The sequence below is a fragment of the Tympanuchus pallidicinctus genome, unplaced genomic scaffold (genome assembly GCF_026119805.1).
Source record: "Tympanuchus pallidicinctus isolate F22 unplaced genomic scaffold, pur_lepc_1.0 scaffold31, whole genome shotgun sequence".
Classification (NCBI taxonomy): Eukaryota; Metazoa; Chordata; class Aves; order Galliformes; family Phasianidae; genus Tympanuchus; species Tympanuchus pallidicinctus.
The window spans coordinates 3,496,027-3,515,577 of NW_026294749.1; the positions used below are offsets into that span (position 1 = coordinate 3,496,027).

At 41.6% G+C, this 19,551-nt stretch overlaps 1 protein-coding gene across 3 annotated transcripts; it reads left to right on the forward strand.

Annotated features, from left to right (window-relative positions):
- Nucleotides 1–5: 5 nt before the first annotated feature.
- On the forward strand, nucleotides 6–18,839 carry RIPK1 (receptor interacting serine/threonine kinase 1). Of its 3 annotated transcripts, none has more exons than XM_052697577.1 (13): nucleotides 6–103; nucleotides 984–1,078; nucleotides 2,800–2,997; nucleotides 4,186–4,339; nucleotides 4,816–4,953; nucleotides 7,236–7,464; nucleotides 8,307–8,456; nucleotides 9,561–9,637; nucleotides 12,680–12,770; nucleotides 14,444–14,989; nucleotides 16,398–16,469; nucleotides 17,064–17,216; nucleotides 17,782–18,839. In XM_052697577.1, exons 3-13 carry the CDS (start codon nucleotides 2,846–2,848, stop codon nucleotides 18,066–18,068), a joined length of 2,049 nt encoding a protein of 682 aa, XP_052553537.1. In that variant the 5' UTR covers nucleotides 6–103; nucleotides 984–1,078; nucleotides 2,800–2,845; the 3' UTR covers nucleotides 18,069–18,839. The 3 variants fall into 3 exon arrangements, with proteins under 3 accessions (XP_052553537.1, XP_052553535.1, XP_052553536.1); XM_052697575.1 differs by lacking the exon at nucleotides 6–103 and adding an exon at nucleotides 174–288; XM_052697576.1 differs by lacking the exon at nucleotides 6–103 and adding an exon at nucleotides 363–478.
- The last annotated feature ends 712 nt before the right edge of the window (nucleotides 18,840–19,551 follow it).

Consider the following 19,551-nt stretch of genomic DNA (forward strand, 5'->3'; position numbering starts at 1 on the left):
CCGCAGCAAAGAAACGCGTTTCTGCAACGTCTGCGTTATCAGCCGCATCCCTGCCCCTCCAGGCCCGCGCCCGGAGCGCCGCGCCGCCGCTTCCCGTCGCAGGGTGTGTGACTTTCGCGCAGTCCCGGTTACCCTACGCAAGAGCCGACGGAGGAGCGACAGCCGCAGCCCGAGCCGCCTCCTCCACTTCCGAGCAGGCGCAGCGGCGGGGCGCGGCGAGACCTCCGCCGCCGGGCCGCGGGGCTCGGCAGGGGCCGGCGAGGCCACAGGACGGAGCCCGCAGCCACGGTAAGGCTGGACGGAGCGGGGCAGAGCGGGCCGGGAAGCCGGCCGCCCCACCGAAACCGAAAGCCCTCCGCCGCCCCCATCTTGCGGCGACGCCGCCGTCGGCTCGCGGCTCCCGGGCCGGCCTCGGTGCCCGCCGGACTGACGGCCTCAGAGAGGCGAGGCGCGGCGCGGTGTGCGGCACGCGGGAACGGTGAGAGAGCGGGGAGGCGGCACGAGCGGGGCCGGCGGGCAGGAAGCCGCCAGCAGGAGCCCAAGGAAGACGCGCTGCTGGCCGGCAAAAAGTAGGCCGGAACCAAAGCCCGGGTCCTGACAGCCGGGCTGCCCGCGCTGTGTCCTGCGGAGGGATGCGCGTCTTTGTGAGCGCTTATAAAGCGACGTGATACCGTTGTACTGCTGCAAAGCGTCCCGCAGACCCTCTCTGCTCCGCCCTTCCCCGTGTCCCTCTGCTCTTTTACCAGAGCACTCTGCGTATCCTTACTGTCTGCTTCTTTCCTTCCTCATTACAGACGCTCAGAGAAGTATGTTGGGAATAATGTGTTTTGTAATTGACCAACTGTACTGGTGAGAGTGACTTTATAGCATACAAACTGCCTGCAAGAAGTAGAGTTGGCCTCTGTAAGGCTAGGCTGAGCTGAACCACAAAACGTCTTTTCTCTCAATCACAGACACTTAATGTATGTATTGCTGTATCACAGGTGCTAAGGACACGTCTGAATCGCCATGTATCTCAAAAAGCTTTGAATGGACCTGAGCCTTCCTCCTTGATTTCTGCATTATCTGACACTCCCAGGTAACAACAGCCAGTACCTCATTAGGTAGCATACTGAAATAAGTAGTCTTTAAATAATACATACCTATGAATGTAATTTGTGTTCAGAAGAGCAGTACGTGCAATTCTCGCGTGAGCACTTCCTACTTAGATGTGATGTTACCGTTAGCATGCATAACTCACTATGGATCACAGAATCACAGAATGGCCTGGGTTGAAAAGGACCACAGTGATCATCGAGTTTCAACCCCCCTGCTATGTGCAGGGTTGCCAACCACCAGACCAGGCTGCCCAGAGCCACATCCAGCCTGATGTTAAAGTCTCATGACTGAATTCAGGCCTTTGTACTCTGGACACCTATACCCATCAGCAGCATCTCACCAACTACACCAAGGAAGCCATAAGAGCATCACTGGGAACTTCCAAGGAGACAAGAGCAGCAGCGGGGATTTCCAGCAGCACAAGGTGCCTGTGCTTTCTAGGCAGGCTAGCACTCCAACAAAACACAATCAGCATTCTTTCAAGTCTAGGAAAACCAAACAAAAAAACTCTGAGAAGAGCAAACTGCTTCAACTGTAAGAAGGATTTCCTGTTGTCTGTATGACAACAGATCATAGCATATACATGTACAGGGAAGGAACTGTTGCTTTCTTTATTTTACAGAATACAGAAAGTTATTATTCTTTAGTCTTCCCTATTTTGGCTTGTCAGTATAGAAACCATCAGCCGGTTTCCGGATCTGCACATTATCATCTCTCTTCCTTCAGGTCCTGAATAAACTAAATCTATTGCTGCTGACAGTGCCTCTGTTATAGCTGTCACAGCCACCCGGAAGAAACCACAACTGTGCAACCCTTCTGGTCTCTTGGACTTTGCCTTTTATTAGAAAACTTTTCCTTTACATGACATAACATGATTACCGCCTGAGAGACACGTCAGGCAAGAGAGCACTGCAGCTTTATCAGAAGCTTAAAATGGTTAGGGTATTCACTGGGTTACTCGCCTACCCATTGCAAGGCTCTCCCAAGTTCTCAGTCTTTTTTGTTGTTGTTGTTTTATTCAGGAGTTACTGCAAGCCAAGGGATGGGGACAAGAGAGCGTTGCCTTATATCCCCACCACAGTCCTTGCCAGTGTTTGTCTCCTTAAATTGAGGCAGCTGTGAAAAGGAGTTTTCTACAGAAGCTGGGTTCTCTCATCATCCAGAGAAAACTTCCCTTTGTTTTAAACTTCAAGCAAACTCTTGAAAGCTGAATTTGCAAAGATGATTAAGATGTATCTTAGAGTTATATAAGTATATAGGCACCTGGTAGACCTACATTCAAGCAATATAGAAAATAAATTGCCTCTCAGAATTGCTATGCACAACCTGGCCTTGGAACTGTGGCCCTTGGTTTTTCAGGTTCTCAGTTTTTGCAAGCGAAGCATGAGGTGCAAGGACAGTACCAATCCACTACATATTATATGGATAGGAACACATATTATTAACAGTGATTTGCAGCAATCAGGCGAGGAAACACTTTAACATCACTTTAATATAACTGCAATGGATTGATAGAATACATCACTTGTGATCTTAAGGTCTCGTCCTACAAGAGAACAACAGTATCTTCAGTTTCACACTGAGGCCCTTTGAAATGCAGCTAGTTCAGAGGAGTTATAAGAGTATATATGCCAGTGTCCCTCTCCTTACTTAGAAGCTTAAATGCTGAATAATGACACTTTCTTTTTCTCTTTCCTATAGGAAGACTTCATTTCCTTTTTATTGCTAAGCCACAAAGCCTGCAAACATGTCACTGGATGACATCCACATGAGCACAGAGGATTTGATAGACAAACAACAATTAGATGCTGGAGGATATGGAAAAATTTCGTTATGCCTTCACAGGACATATGGATACGTAGTATTAAAAACAGTGTATACAGGACCCCAGCGCACTGAGTAAGTTGAAGATGTATGCTTTCAGTTTAACGAGTCGTCCAAACTCAATGGAGATAAATCTAAAGAAAAGTTAGTAATTTAAGATCTTTGGATTCTGGAGATGCTGGGGGAAAACACTCTTAAAACGAGCACCAGCGGCTTTCCTTCAAATTTTCACTTTTCCCTCATTAGCCACCTTTTCTGCAGGTCTAACTCAGTACAGGGAAGTTCCCAGGTTTGTTGTTCTGGTTTGGTTTTTTTTGCGAGGTGTGTGCTGCTGTGAACTGTTAAGTCTTGCACACCTAAGCAGATGCAGGAACTCAGAGGACATGTTATTTTCAAGCTTGCCGATCAGTTTTCAATATAGATGTCCACTAGGAACTAAACAGACACTGTCTGTCAGCAGTACTCCAGCCCTACAGTTATGATACCAAGAATGTAGCTCTCTCTTCTGAGAAGAACTGTGAGCTAAACCCACTGATTTAATTCACTGATTTAATTAAATTTGATTTTATTTTGCCAGTATAAAGTGAATTAAGAGATTCTGGTAGTTTGCAGATTGCACTGATGGCTGGGACAAACAGTTAAAAACGACAAGCTTGCCAGCTTTCTTTCTGGTTTTGTTTCTTTTCAGTCTCGTTGTCCAGGCTGTTTAAGTTTTTTATTCCTTAAAAGTCTTGAATCAAAAGTCTTAAGCTAAGTGAGCTTAAAGCAAACAAAACAACTACCTTCTCTAGTACTGGAGAGGAAGACAGGGAGAAAGCAGTTTCCCTTTTAGTCACAGGCTAGGAAAGCATTAGCGAGCAATACAGTCTCAAGCTGTTCTTGCTTCCATTTGCCTGTGACTTAACTGGGGTAATAGTAAAATACCATCCCTACTTATATCTAAATGCATGGATACCTTCCTTCTCTAATCGTGAGCTCCTGTCTGCACATCTGTGACTACTGGTGAGTTGGATTATGGCCCAGGTGACCAGACTTCGAGTTCACTCTAAACCCATCATCCATAGTAAATGTTATCAGCATCCAGTATGTGGGTAGATCTATAGTAAATCCACTGTACCAGTTCAAAACCAAGAGAAGAAATGGTTCATCTTCCAGCAGCTCTGGGGAGGTTGATGTTTGGCTATCATTGTCATGATCAATCAACAGTGTTTTCATTCCTGTGTTTTTCCTAGCCCACATAAAGAGTAATTGCTTTTTTTGCAGATGTAATGCTTCCCTCCTTGAAGAAGGCAGGATTATGCGCAATCTGCAGCACGACCGCGTGGTAAAACTACTAGGTGTAATTTTGGAAGATGGAAACTACTCACTTGTGATGGAGTATGTGCACCGAGGCAACATGATGAAAGTGCTCCAAAAAGTGAGCAGTGAATTGCTTCATCTCTTGCTGCTCTTTTCGGATGATGATTGAGAGGGACAAGATGTTACTGCCATCTGCAGAGGATGCAGTCCTTTTAGTTTCTGATTCTCTTTTCTGTGTTAAAGGGCCAGCAGCACCCTGCCTGCTCTCGAGATGGCAGGTTGTAAAAGCAGAATACAGCTTTGGCTTCCCTGTGCATTGCAGAGGTACAGACCCCAGTTGTAGGTTCAGAGTTAATGGAGTATGTTTGTAAAAATATGTGAAGAATTTTTTTAAAAAAGGTGCTTTTGTAAGTATGGAGTGACTCTAAAACTACCATAACAGAATAATTTAGATTCAGGAAGGACCCTTAGTTCATTTCATACCCTGTCTTGAGCAGAGGCATTCATAGGACTAAGAAACAAACTTGGTTAAATACTGTTTCTTATAGATGGTTGTAATAGCATTCTTTAACATACGGCTTTCATTCATTTCAGCTCCCAGTACCTCTGTCAGTGAAAGGGCGTTTCATCCTGGAGATCATAGAAGGAATGCTTTATCTACACGGGCAAGGCTTAGTGCACAAAGACCTAAAACCAGAAAACATCCTTGTGGATAAAGACTTCCACATTAAGGTGCGTGTTAAAGTGAGAATGGAGAATGCTGAAAATTTGCATCACAGACCACAGTGCGTCTGCGTTCAGATGGCATTCCTGATGGGTAGATGAACTCTTCTGTGTTTCACTGAGCTATGGCTAGGACGATATTAGCAGTGACCTACACAAGCTCTGCATCTGAGATTTGCATAATCTGCCCCCATCTGTGAAAAAAATATCCCTACAGCTATTAAAAACTGAGCAATAGTAGTGAGAATTAGTGACTAATGAAACAGCTTGAAAGAAAAAAGAACAAACTTCAGCACACATAATTTGAATCAAAAAGTATCTGAAGGATCGTGTCTTTTGTCCTTTGTTGCTGGAATTTCTCATCCTGCCTCTAACTCCTTTTTCTTCTTCTCCTTTTTATCTTCTCCTCTGTTGTCTCCCTCTTTTTTTCCCCTTAGTCATCATTTTTAAATGACAGCCAGCAGCTACAAAAAAGAAAAAGCAGCAGCAGACTACTTCAGAGAATGATTTATAAACCTGTTCCAAAGTCCTTCTATTAACTTCAGAGGGCTTTTGGATCGAGATGTATGCAGATAGAGCCCACTGCTCAATAAACCCGAGTAGAATTTGCAGCATTCCTCATCAGTTGTTGTGGTCAAGGTGAGTTACTGAGATAATCAACTCATTACAATAGGAAACGAGTGATAGAATGTTGTGAAGAAAACTCTGGCACTTGATACTTCTCACACATAAATTAATGAGAAATAATTTGACAAGATTAAGATAGTAGCAAGTCATAGTGCAGTATGAGCACCTTGCAGAAAAGAGAGATAAGCTTGTATTGTTGTTTTTTTGTTACCAAAACAAAAAACCCACAACAAACCCACCACCTCATTATCCATTTTAGGTTAATTGGATGATTTGGGGGGTTTCAGACTGCTTATACAGCCAGGCACAAATCAGATTGTTATCACACTGTATGACAAACCGAACTGGAGCTCAGGATGAAATTCAGAATCAGATCAGACTTAGCAGTTTGACCAAAAGTCTCATGCAAGGCAGCTGTTGAATGATCTGTCTGCTCAGATGCGTTTAACATTGCCAGTATTTGTAAAGGGAAAAAGCACATCATAAATAATAGCTGTTAAAATAAAATAATGCAGGAGGATTTTTTATCAGGTTTTCCTCCGCCACATGAGACCTCCTCTCACTTTCAGACATGAACTTGGACCTAAGTCCTCAGCAGGTCTTAACTTAGAATTTCTTCCTCCTTGAATATATCTCCTCTGAATTTAACTGAAAGCTTTAGAAACTAAAGAGGAACAGTAAGCTAGGTAGAGGCAGCAGGAGAAGAGTTAGAAGTGAAGCAGTGTTCACTCCAGTTGTATCTGAAGTGATTGGGTTACGCAACTAGCTGAGTTCACAGCTTCCTGTGGCCAAGTGAGGTAGTCCCACTTTTTTTCGTTTTTCCTCTCCTGTTGAATTCCTGGACTTTGGCCACCCTGTCCCCAGTATAATTCAGGAAGCCAAACCAATCAGATTACATTTTGCCTTTCTGGCCACCCTTCTGTCAGGGAGCACTTGGTTCAGCAAGCCAGTTGAGTGCCCAGCACTACGTGCCCTGCCAGTACAGGAGCAGAATAAGCCAAGAGAGCACACAGGAGGAGTCTGTGAGAAAAGGAGGGTAAAATTACTTTGTTCACCATCAGCCATTAGTCTCGTTGTTGTAAAACAGCGCCCTAGGCTTTCAGTAATGTCACGTTGTCCAGTGCACAGTACCCAGACACTCTGGCTTTTACTTTTTTCATGCTGTCCTTTTTCCATGTCTCTTACAGCACATGCATTGTATCACTTTGGATCTAATTCCTCTCCTTTTTCGTAGAAAGGAGTAAGGAGGGGTTGAGTTAGATGGATTCTAAATGGAAAGGGGGAGGTGGTGATGTACATGCTTCTCATACATTATTCCTGAATCTTAGCTGCTGCTTTTGTGGATCTTCTGTTATGCTGTGAGTACAGCAAAGCATATCTCAAACAAGATTATCACTATGAGCAAAACAGAATGTTTTTCCCCTTGCACTGTACCATTGCTCCACCTGATCTTAAGCTAATAATTAGGTTTCCAGTTGGCAGTAATATTTTATTGGGGAGGGAAGAAAAGATAAAATAGCAAACATTTTCCCCCCCTTTCCTTTTGTTACATTTTTGCAGTTTGTACCAGCTACTGTTACAACATCGAGCACTGCATGAATTACTTCCTTATCTCCTTTTCACCACAGCACTAGCTCTGACATTTTTTTGTTTTGTTTTAATAGATTGCAGATCTTGGTGTTGCTTCCTTTAAGAACTGGAGCCGGCTGACCACAGAAGAGACCAGCAGACAGAAGAAAATCAAGAGTGCTTCCCAGAACAACGCCGGGACCCTTTTCTATATGGCCCCAGAGCACTTAGATGATGTTAACGTAAAACCTGTGGAGAAATCAGATATTTACAGCTTTGGCATTGTAATTTGGGCAATTTTTGCTAACAAAGAGCCATATGAGAGTAAGTTATTTGGAAAAAACATTAGGTTACAAGATTAAGTTATAAATGCTAAGCATTTCAAGTTACAAAGTTAAGAATAGTGGGTTATGCTGCCTGTGCCCAAGTATAGCCCCTGTTTTTACATCTCATGGCCACTTATTGGCATTGACTGCATCATTCCTTTGAAATGTCAGGAACACAGTGCACTTTTCAGTGGCACTTGAAATACAGGCATAAGGCCAAGTTTGGACATACAGAACACATGTAAACTTGCACTCAGCAGCAGAAATTAGACAGCCTTGGGCAGGCCAGGATGGAATCTCTCATGTATGCTGATTCCTGACATGGGCTAAACGTACCAGCATTTCTCTTTTGACAGGACTGTTCATGCAGCCAGTTACTGTTCCTCAGCTGTGTAATGCTGATCTCTTAACATGCATACAGGTAGAAAAGTGGGAGCAGACCGTGGAATTCCAGAGCAACGTTTATCATTTTGCATGTTTGTTTTGTTCTGCTGTCTGCACACTGCCTATGTGACTGTCTTTGTGTTCGGAGCTAGCACAGAGCGTAACTGAGATTCAGGTTCTACAAATCTAGATATGTCACCCTCACATGGCACACATGCATAAAAACATTCATTTATCTGAACTCTCTAATATACAGAAGTTAGGGAACTGGATTCAGCTTCAGAAATCTCTCAAGTTTGTATCTATAACTCAGACTTCTTTCTTTGAAATCTTCATTTATATACGCACAAATACACAGGCTGTTGCTTCAGCTGTTCCTTTTTGCCTACGAAGATGTGACTTTGGGAGAGAGAAAAACCTGGGATCAGAATCTGATGTGAAATTTTAATTTTTCAGATTGTATAAATGAAGCCCATATTTACTTTGGAATCATTCGTGGAAACAGACCAGACGTAGAAGAAATCATTGAGGAATGTCCAAAGGAAATTATTGACTTAATGAAACAATGCTGGGAGCAGAAGGCAGAGGATCGGCCGACCTTTGCAGGTAAGGCATTACATGGGATTATTTTTGTTCTGTGTCCATCAGTAACTAGCAGTGCAGCAAACGTGAAGTCCTTCTTATTAATTCTCAATTAGAAAATAAAGTGACCAACTCAGATGCCCAGTAAAACCTGTTCTCCATACACTGACTACAAACAGCATCCCGTCCAACAGTTACAGCTTTGAGAAAGAACAGCAGATGGAGTAGAATAGACCAGATGGAGACAAGACACTTTGTACATGCTGTAATTTTTTCTTCAATGTTGTATGATCCTCCTTCTCCAAAGGCTTCAGAAAAGCTGGTGTGAAGGAACATAATACACCTTGCGTACAACTGACATAATATCCTATCAAAACCTGCATCAAAAGCTGATTAGCGTTCCATTAGCAATGCAGCAGTTTGTTACTGATCATCCTTTTACGTGGTCAGAATCCAAAGCAACAAAGTTACAAAAAGTTGACCGAGTGGTCTGATAGAAGGTGGGGAGGGGAAGGGGGGAGAAATAAGAGCAATCATCAAATATACAACATACAGTGTATGTACAGTATTTCTCATTTCCCTTTGCCTTTTCTCTCTGTCACAACAGCAGTCCCAAAAAAGAAAAACTATACGCTCAGGGAATTATGCAGAAGCACCTAGAGCTTCATATGCAGCAGAATCGATATTCACGAGAAGCAAATAGACAGGGAGAAACAAATCTGCTATTTCTATATTTAACCTGCAGTGATGTTTGTAGATTCTTTGAGTAATTCCGTCTTTAGTAGAAGTAGGGTAGCTGTTTATCCAATACCTGAATGCAGTTAAATGCATCTCACTTATTTTGGCAGCCAAGGGAAGTTACTTCAGCCACCAATCACTTTTCTCCTAACAAGGAATAAGATGACCAAAAAAATCCATAGAAATAACCTTGTTTTTAACTACACTAAGGCTAAACGAGTCATGTGAACATAGACTCCAATGCATGTTTAATTTTTTCATTACTATTTCTGACTTGATATGAAATCTTGATTGAATTCTTGTGCATCAAGGCTGTTAACAGCATGTACTACTGATTTTCTATTGAAAACCATCTTCATCTAATTCTCTCTTTTTTTTTTTTTTTTGCAGAAGTTAGTAATAAGTACATGCCCTTTTACTACCAAAATCTAGAAAAAAATATTGAAGATGATCTGAAGAAGATGGAAGTGAGTAATTTCTTAACTATTATTTTCTAATATTAAAGTGTCAGCTTCCCAACCATGCGGTGCCACGTCCCCAAGTACTGCCAGATTGTGCCCAACTCTGATCATGCCCAACCAACCTGATTTCCTACAGTGTAAAAATGGATGGATTTGTGAATGAGGGGAAAGCAGTGTACGTCATTTACCTCAGCTTCAGGAAGCTTTTCAATGCTGTCTCCCAAAATATTCCTGTGTCCAGGTTCAGAAGTTACCATCTGGATGGGTAGACAGCCAGATGGGTTAAGAACAGATTGAATGGCCTTAGAGGGTAGTGGTTAATGGGCCCTACTTCACCTGGATTAGAATAATGCAGGGATCTGCTATACTGGGACATGCCCTGATTTACACCTTGATCAGTGACCAAAGGAGTGATGGAGTATGATCTCATAAGACATGCAGATGACAAACTATGGGGATGAATAAGTACCATTATGGTCAAGGGTGCCCACAGCAGGCTGGGAGATTGGGATGACAGAAACCTCACAGAACTCCAGAAAACCCAAATGCAATATGCTGCATGAGGGGAGAAACAGCATGTGGCCTCAGTGCTGGCTGGGGAGCAGCACTGCTGCAAAGACTGGGGCTTACTCAGCCTGAACAGGAGATGGTTTGGGAAAGATGTAAAAGCAGTGGTCTGTTCCTACCTTTGAAAGGTTTATTGAGAAGTTGGAGCCAAGCTCTTTCACAGCAGCACACAGAAAAAGGAAGATGAGAGACAGTGAGCATAAGGTAAAACAAGAATAGCCCCACAAGGACAGACAGCAATGGAGCAAGCTGCCCACGGCAGCTGTCCGGTCACCTACCTTAGAGGTTCCAGGATGCAGAGAGACAAAGCCCTGGGGTACCTGGTCCAGCCCCATGGACAGTCCTGTTCTGGGCCGGATGTGGGACAAGACACATCCCAAGGCCCACTGTAACCTGAATGACCCTGATATGAATGACTGTGATAACACAGTACTTCAGAAAAGCTTCTATCGTGTCCAGAATATCTCACTCACATAATAAAATACTATTCCCCAGAGATTCAGAAGTGTCAGAATATGATTTAAAGTAAGTATAAAAAACTCTGAATTCATGCTACGTTGCTTTTTTCTTTAATGCCTGTAAATTCTCAGCATGTTTGAGAGCAGGAGCTACACAACAGCAGCAAGAATAGTTCCCATTTTTATCTGAAATCAGTTATTTTTTCCTAGTGCGTAAGTTGGTTTCTCTTCCTTTTCTGACTTGAGGTTTAGGTTTACAGCTTATGATACAAAGAATGATCTCAGGACTGAAAAATAATACGAGAATGAAAACTTCTGGAGTATTGGCTGATGACAGAATCTTTTTGTAGTATTAATGTATTCATTTGTCGCGACAGCTATCACTGAGAACTGAACTAACTTCTGATATGAACTCCAAAGGTCCATGTTATGATAGCAGCCCCAAGTAATCATAGGGACTAAAGAACTATTTAGAAAATGGGATATGTCTGTTCCTTTCTCAGGAAGAAAAGCATCCCTTCATATCAGGCCACACAGGTGAGGGGCACAGAGTGTGAATACAGCATCCAGGCAAGTCAGGATGGTAAACTGCTAGGACAGCTTCATTAGGAACATGAGTTAGAGGGCTCAGGCAAAGCCTTTGTTGCCTCAGCACTAGCAATTGTGGACGCAAGAGTTTACAGCCCCCTAACTAAAAGGGCTGCAGGATCACAGAATGGTTGAGATTGGAAGGGAGGTGTGGAGATCATCTGCTCCAACCCTCTGTTTAGCCAAGAACACCTACCGCAGGCTGCCCAGATCCACGTTCAGGCAGCTTTTGTCCATTTGAGCAAACTGCCACTGCTGCCACTGCTTGGTCACCTAAACAGTTTAAAAATATTTTTAAAAAATTAAAAAAAAAAAAAAAAAAAAGCAGAAAAACCCTATACTGCCACTCTCAGAACCTCCTGTGGTTCTATTTGTTCCCACCACCTCTTGTCCTGTCACTGGGCGCCACTGGAAAGAGTGTCTTCTTTACACCATGCTATCAGATGCTTATACATGCTGACATGATCTCCTCTGATCCTTCTTATCTCCAGTCGAAACAGTCTCAGCTCTTTCAGCCTCTCTCACAAGAAATATGCTCCACTCCCTTAGTTGTCTTATCTGCACCCTTTCTGTTGGCTCTTGTACTGCAGGGGCTCAGAACTGAACACAGCACTTCAGGTGTGGCCTCACCAATCTTGAGTAGACGGGAGGGATCACCTCCCTACAGTCCTCCAAATGCACCAGGACACCATCAGCCTTCTTCACTGCAAGGGTGTATTGCAAGTTCGCATTCAATTTGGCATCCATTAGGTCTCCCAGGTCCTTTTCTGCAGAGCTGCTTTCCAGCCAGTCAGCCCCCAGCATATATTAGTGCACGGAGTTATTCCTCCTCTGGTGCAGAACTTAACATCCCCCTTCATTGACCTTTGTGAGGTTCCTGTTAGCTCATCTCTCCACCCCGTTGATGTCCCTCTGTATCGTTAATGGAGATGTTGAACAGGACTGGACTCAGTGATGGCCCTTGGGGTACACTGATAGTTACCAGCCTCCAACTAGAATTCTAAGTATCGGTCACTACCCGCTGGGTCCAGTTATTCAACTAGTTTTCAAGTCACCGTATGCTCATCTAGCTCACAGTTGTCAGCTTCTTTGTGAGGACCACAGGGGAGGCATTAATTATGAAATCTATCACTATGTAAAGATTAAGCTTATACTCATTTAGTTAAAGGTTCTCTGGCCAAGCTGGTATTTCATACTACAGATGCATCACAGTTCTTCCTTCTTTCACAGAAGATAACATTTTGCCCATCTGTAGCAAAGCAGTGGATATTTTCTGCAAGGCTCTGCCCTCTGTAAGAGGATTTCTTCCAACAGATTCATGGGATCTGTTCGCCCAGGGGACATCACTGTGAGGATGTGTTTCCTATTCTACAGGCGCTTCCTTTTGTTAAGCTTTTACCTATAACTTGATCGTATGTTCTTTTCTTACATGTAGGAAATGTGGCCCGAGTCAGAAGAGCTGCTGCAGAGGATGAAATCCCTTCAAATAGATGCTGTAGTGGTAGATACCAGTAATGGCCAAATAGGTAAGTGTTCCACGTCACTTACCTAGCACAGCATTTACTCTGCTACAGATAAAGGTTGCCCATGTACAAAGCGAGCAATGTTACCATTAAGTTGCTATGGAGAGACCCAATTATTCAGTACTTCACAGAGAATTTTAATCACTGAAAAAACTAAATTTGCTCCCAAGCTCACTAAATTTTTCCAGCATCTACAGTTCAAACCCATTTTATTTCAGCCTTGCGCTTTCCTCTTCCAACAGTTTTTTCTATACTAGATTTTTCAGTAGTCAATTTGATAACTGCTTTACATAGTTGATATTCCTTCCCACCCTTTTGGTCACACCAACAAACTTAATGCTTGTCCTGTCAACTTCAACTCCACAAACTTTCCTTTTTCCCCACTCCAGCCTTTGTTACAAACCAAGACGCAAAATTATTAATAAGAAAACAACAACACATTACAGTATTTTGGGATCTTGCTATCCATAATCTACCAGAAGAGCAGTAATACATGAGTCTTCTCCCCTTTCTCTCATATTTTAAACCCTGGATGAGTTGCATGTCTTATGGAGCTGTCACATCAGTATGTTACAATGTAGTTATTCTTGTAGTAGCACAGCTGGAATTGTTTTACCAAAGCATCTTAACAGCAAAGGAAATGAGATCCTATTTCCAACACTGATTTACAAACAATCTAAAATTCAGTAGAAATCAAATCCCGCTGACTATGCCCACACCATTATAAAGATTGTATTAAACAAGTAACTTGGAACTGTAACAGGCAACTGATAAACCCTCACCAAAGCTACGTTAGCCATAACAGTTCTTTAGTGGAACTATTGGACTTAGTAAGGCAGGCCTATTGCTGTATTTTTACATTAGTATAGTTACATTTCCCTAGCAAAAATAATAACGTAAGACTAGAGATTACAGATGCTTTTGTGCTTTTAAGGATAAAAAGGTTTTATTGTCAAACTAGGCTGCAGAAAGATACAATCTTGACATCCTGACAAAGTCAGGTTGGTTGGTTGGTTCAGTTTCCCCAGAATGTTGCAGCATGATCTAAATTATAATTCAGTCTAATTTGGTACTTCCTTTGATAGAGAGAACTAGTTTCAAAGATGACTGACTGTTCTATCTGTAAGAGTTACTTGCAAAAAGGTATTTGAGACAATGAAGAATAAACCAGACAAAATAGAAAGGATTAATCCTGAAATATCCAGACAGGATTTCTGCATAATTTTTTGCAGATATTACTTTAATGACAAAGTCACAGAATTTTACTGAATTTTAATGACAAAGTGTTGAATTAAATAACACCAATTATAGAGAGTTCTATTTTCCATCTTGTCATACTCTGCTCTTATTAAATGATTGAACTCAGTTAATGCAGTCAAGACTCAGTAGTAAATCAGACCCTACACATGCTGCTGGGAACCTGTTGTTTCAGTGGCTAAGAACGTGGTGTTGATATCAGCAGAATAACAACAAGCTCAGACACCACTTTCCTAGACATAGTTCTGTGATACTTCCCAGAAAGGGAAGTATTATATAAAACAGCTTATGCTGGAAGTGATGCTACACTTTTATAAGTTACCATAATATTACAAATAAATGAACAGAATCTAATGCCACCACTAGCTATGTTCTTGCAATAGAATATATTTCAAATACTCCATTTTCTTCTCTTTCAGATCAACCTAATTCTCTACACAGCTCTCAGGGTCAGATTAACGAAGCCTTGTTTGCTGCCTGCCCTGAGAACCAGCCTGTTGAGAGCTGTGAGACTTCGTTTACATCCTCTGACAATCTAGAAAGAAAACTGGAACGCGAATACGACTACCATGCATTTGGCAGCCGGATGGATAAATCAGTAGTTCCACCATACACCCCTGAAATGAGAGAGAGAGAAAGGAGACAAAAAGTTTCCAACGATCCATTTGCAAAGCTGCCTTCTGTTTCTCAGCGGAGTGAACATTATCACAAAGCTGAAAATATGGGGTCAAACACTAACCCTTGGTTTTTGCCAAAACGAGCTGCAATGCCAACGTGGGGAAATTTCAATAATTTTTATGGGCCAAATGTTAACAGCCTGCTAACAGGAAACACGGAAGATCTCTATGATCCCTGCTCAACCAGTGCCTTTAGCCTAAGCAAAACTCCAGTGCCGGAATCTCGCCCAAACCTGGGGGCACAGAGCAGCATAAACCAGCAACAAAAGAATGCAGACATGGATACGGGTGAGATTCCTCCTCCTCCCAACTCTTGTGTTTCTGAGAATGTTTTTTCCTCTAAAAACAAAGCAGCCTTAATAATAGCAGACAATGGATATACCGCAGCAGTTAACAAAACTAAGAGCTGTTAGTAACCACACCTGGAAAGCTAAGGAGTATTTTTGACTCACAGAATGTAACATTCACACCACAGGTTGTGCGTGCAAAAATGGAACTTCTCGAGATGATGTGTAGCATTTCAGAAAATAGGTATTTAAGCTTGATTTGCAGCAAGTTAAGAAATTCATGAGTTCAGGGAGCTAACAAGGAGCTAAAGCTCTTAACTGGTTTCTCCAGAGATCAGTGCTAACGGAGAGGTTCTCTTACTGTTTGTAGTGAACTGTGGGATAGAAAGGTATGGAGAAAACAAAGAGAACAGTGAGTGTCAATAGCAAGCAGAAATAAGCCATCACTAACCAGCAGCAGTTAAGATACAACTTCCAGGAACTAAAAGAAGTATTGTACACAACAGTCTTCTCCTACTAGTTACAGAAGATTTTTAGTGTGGCGTTCTATTTTAGATCTTCTCAGGAAAAAAAAATAATAATAATAAATTGAGGACACACAGCTGCTTACAGGCAGAATGCCACAAAGTTGTTATTCTGCTCAATTATTATGCAGAAGCTGTAACTGTTTATGAGTTTATGCACTGAAATGAGTCTAAGAGCTGTCATGTCATAAGGCAGGAGTTAGAACTGTCAGTATCACTATTATAAAGAGACCGAAAAAGTAAAAGCAGTTATAGTAGGGGGGCAACATACAACGTCATGGCAGGTACCAGACAGCTGCAGAAGACCTGCACTGCAGTTCTTCCATTGTTTTATTTGGAGACTATAACCCAGTCTCTCACTGCCCCATCACAAGCTGTCAGAGCTCATCTGAGCACATCCAGATCCATTACTGTGCCCAGCAGGAAGTTCCATCTCTGCAGGACGTTGCCGCTACCACAGAAGATGCAGTGGCATCCCACGCTTTTGCTACAGCTAACACACTCACAAACCACAACCAGTCTCAGCAGTAAATAGTAGCAGTGTGCTTGGCAGCTTTCTTGGTTTGGAATTTTCAAGTTTGAATATGTGATGGGTGGCAGTAATATCTGTGACTACACTGTGATCCTGCATTGCTGTCTGCTAGCCAGGTGTTCAACACCCACATGGAATCCTGCTGTCCTCACTGGGATCCAAGGATCATGAAGGCTATTTATTTCCAAGCAAAACCACGATAAGGGTAACTGCTCTAGAGTTATTCAAGGAGATAAAGTCCTGTTAATTAAAAGCTTCTTGTCTTTTCATATTTAAGTACAAATAACTGCAGTACTTATAGATTTTTCTTTTTTAAATTTGCATAATACTTGTAGCATTTCCCCTCTGTTTAGGTATCAAGGTTTCTGCCTCTTTCACAAGGGGAACTTTCACATATTATCCTCCTGCACCTCCAATAACCAGAGGTAAATGTAGCTGTAGCCTTTATATGTCTTGGTAGCCAACAATATATGCATTGCATCACAATCAGTGAGGAAAAAAACTTCAGCATCTTGCAATAATTCATGTAATTGCTTTATATCCTTAAATATAGCAGAAGTTAGCAATGTTACCATGTAATATTCCTGTCTCTACAATTACGTATCTGCACATTTATATTTGCTTGATCAAGGACATCATCGTCTTTAATGTAAAACATAAGGATTGTGCCTTCCTTGGAGCACAGGTCTCCAGAGCTCAGCTGCCTTAAACCTGTCCTGTCCTTTGTCTAGGGCATTTTGTTGTGGGATACAGTAACACTGGCTTTCAGTAAAGCACAGCTGTGTCACAATACATGAAAACGTGTTCATGATTGCCAGTACTTTGCAGAGGAGCTTGACTAGATGACTTTTAAGGGTCCCTTCCAACTCAAACAATTCCACAATTTCTATGTTAAATACAATACAAGAATTTAATCACTCCATTGATTATCAAAATCTTCATCCTTACCCTTCGTGCAGTACTTGAATTTTTGATTTATATACAGATGTTTATAAAACTGTATTAATTTCCTTATACAGAAGATTCAGTCATGTACAACATAACTAACAGCTCCGGAATTCAAATTGGATCCCACAATCACATGAAGATTGAAGAGCAGAATCAACACATCAGCACTTCTCCTGTTGCTACAGATGCATCTTACTTGTACTATGAATCAAAGGGTATATTTGGTAAGATGTACCTCCCTAGCTTTGGTGTATGATCCTCACGCAGTTATCTCTGAGAATCATTGGGTTTGGACAATGTGAGAACAATACAACTTAGTCTGTGACTCCTTTCTTGCACAGTACTTGAAATATTTACAGGTCTGTGCCAATACTGTTCTGGAATACTGTGTACCTTATCTGTCTTGTCAATATTGGATTAAGCTACCCTTTTATTCCTAAGTAAACAAAGTAAAGAGTCCCGGAATATAAAAGACATCACATATAGACATCAGTCAGCTATACAAGAACTTTAGGAAAGAGCTCTGAATTTCACAGGTGTTTAAATAATAAACTAAGGTAGACTCAGAAAAAAAAGCAAGTCCACCAACTGACTTGTGAACACGTGTGTTCCCACTTGGAGTTTCTTTTGTGGTAATTAGCTAGTATTGCCTCCACTTTTGATCCTGCCACCGAAGTCCTACCTCAAGATATTGCAAATACTTTGGAAAGGACGACTGAAGTAGCGTGGGGAGCAGAAGGAATGTTAAATAATGCTATTTTCTTACACTTTTTTTTTTTTCTTCTTCAGACAATAATACTGTCCTGACTGAGAAACAGCTGAATCTAGTGAGAGAAAAGTTAGCTAAGCAGTGGAAGCACTGTGCCCGTAAACTAGGCTTCAGCAACTCTGAAATTGATGAAATTGATCACGACTATGAACGGGATGGACTAAAAGAAAAAGTTTACCAAATGCTGCGTAAGTGGGAAATGAGGGAAGGCTCCAAAGGTGCTACAGTTGGAAAAATTGCCAGAGCCCTCTTTGGCTGCCAAAGACTGGATCTCCTTACTTGCTTGATGCAAATGAATGAGGAATAAATTGACTGAAGCTGGAGAGGGAGGCACACAGGATGTTTTTACCTGAAGACTTCCAATAACAAATAATTCTGAACAGACTTTCTGGAGCTTTTTGCACACTTTTCCTCTTTGGAATGGATTTTTCTGCCAAGCAGTTTTCAGTGAATACCTCCAGCAACTCTAAAAGTTTGTGTCAAGATAATGAGGTCTTCCAGATGTTAAAATTTGGTATTTTCCTTCTGGGAGGGAAGATTAAAAACAAAAAATTTTCCAAACATTAGACAGAGGCATTAATACTACTGATTTGAGGAAATTAAATTATACAGAATCCCTAGTCTATCTTTAAGTATGATGAACTCTTCTTTGGTTCTGAACAGAAAGTATGTCATTTCAGCAATGCTGATGGATCAGCACAAACATGAAAGACTGGCTCACTGTTTGAAAGACGTGGACAGAAAGCAAAATCAACCCTTAGATCTTGCCAATACTTACAAGGCTATTACTATCCCAGACTGCTTTAAGTTAATGTGCTATTATTTTTATATCTTTTTATAATGTTCATTATATATCTAGAACTCTGCTGAATAGAAGTGTGAATAAAAGCAGGAATGATTTTTTTTTTTTGGTTGAAAAAGTGTGTAATTGGTAAAATAGTCTTTCATGGGTTAACATTGCATTAGATTTTGTGCTGCTTGGTAGAGAAGATTTTATGGGAGTAATCTCTGCTCTGCTTTATTACATGGGAAAAACAATCATTATGCAATCCAAAATAAAGACCTGGGAAACACAAGAGCTTTGGGAAGGGGAAAGTGCTTCATTATTAGAGGATAGAAGACCCATTCTGCTCACTGTGCGACTAAGAGTATTACTAGTTACTTAAACTCCTAGGCTGCATTTATACTAGTTAATTAAAATGCACTTGGGAATATTCCATGATGCTGAGGCCAGCTGGCAAAGAGTAGCTTGCTGACAGCATAACAAATTCATTTAACCTTGAAATATTAAAGCAAGGGTTGTCTCACCACATTTAAGTTGTACTGGGGAACGTTGGAAGAGCTCTGTAGCGTAGATTTTAGTGTCCTACTGCCTGGGAATGTTCCTCATCATTCTTTAATTTACACGTATTGACACAATCATAGATCTTTCATACTGAGAAAGCAGAATTACTGAGCTGCAAGTTCTTATGCACTAAAATAATCATCCCATACTCTTCCTATGAAGAATGATACCTCTGCTTTGTTTATTACAAGCCAAACAGATTTTTTGGACCAGGTCTCTTTGCTGTAGAAAAAGCAGTAAGCGTTGATTAGCTTCTAATTGATGCCAGAAAGTTAGCAATCCAATAGAAGCATAGGATTCAGCAGCCACTATTTTAGTAAAATTAAACTGGAGTCACAGCAAATCCCAACATATTTCTCAGCTTTAGAAGCATTTAGCATAAGTTATAGTGAAAGCGTGTCCCCAAAATGAGGACTTCAGCAGAAATTATAACACAGACTGACAT

Coding starts and splice junctions, on each gene's coding strand:
- RIPK1 (XM_052697577.1), top strand. CDS start 2,846: ATGTCACTGGATGACATCCACATGAGCACAGAGGATTTGATAGACAAA. Junction 2,998..4,185: donor ACAGGACCCCAGCGCACTGA/GTAAGTTGAAGA, acceptor CTTTTTTTGCAG/ATGTAATGCTTCCCTCCTTG. Junction 8,457..9,560: donor GGATCGGCCGACCTTTGCAG/GTAAGGCATTAC, acceptor TTTTTTTTGCAG/AAGTTAGTAATAAGTACATG.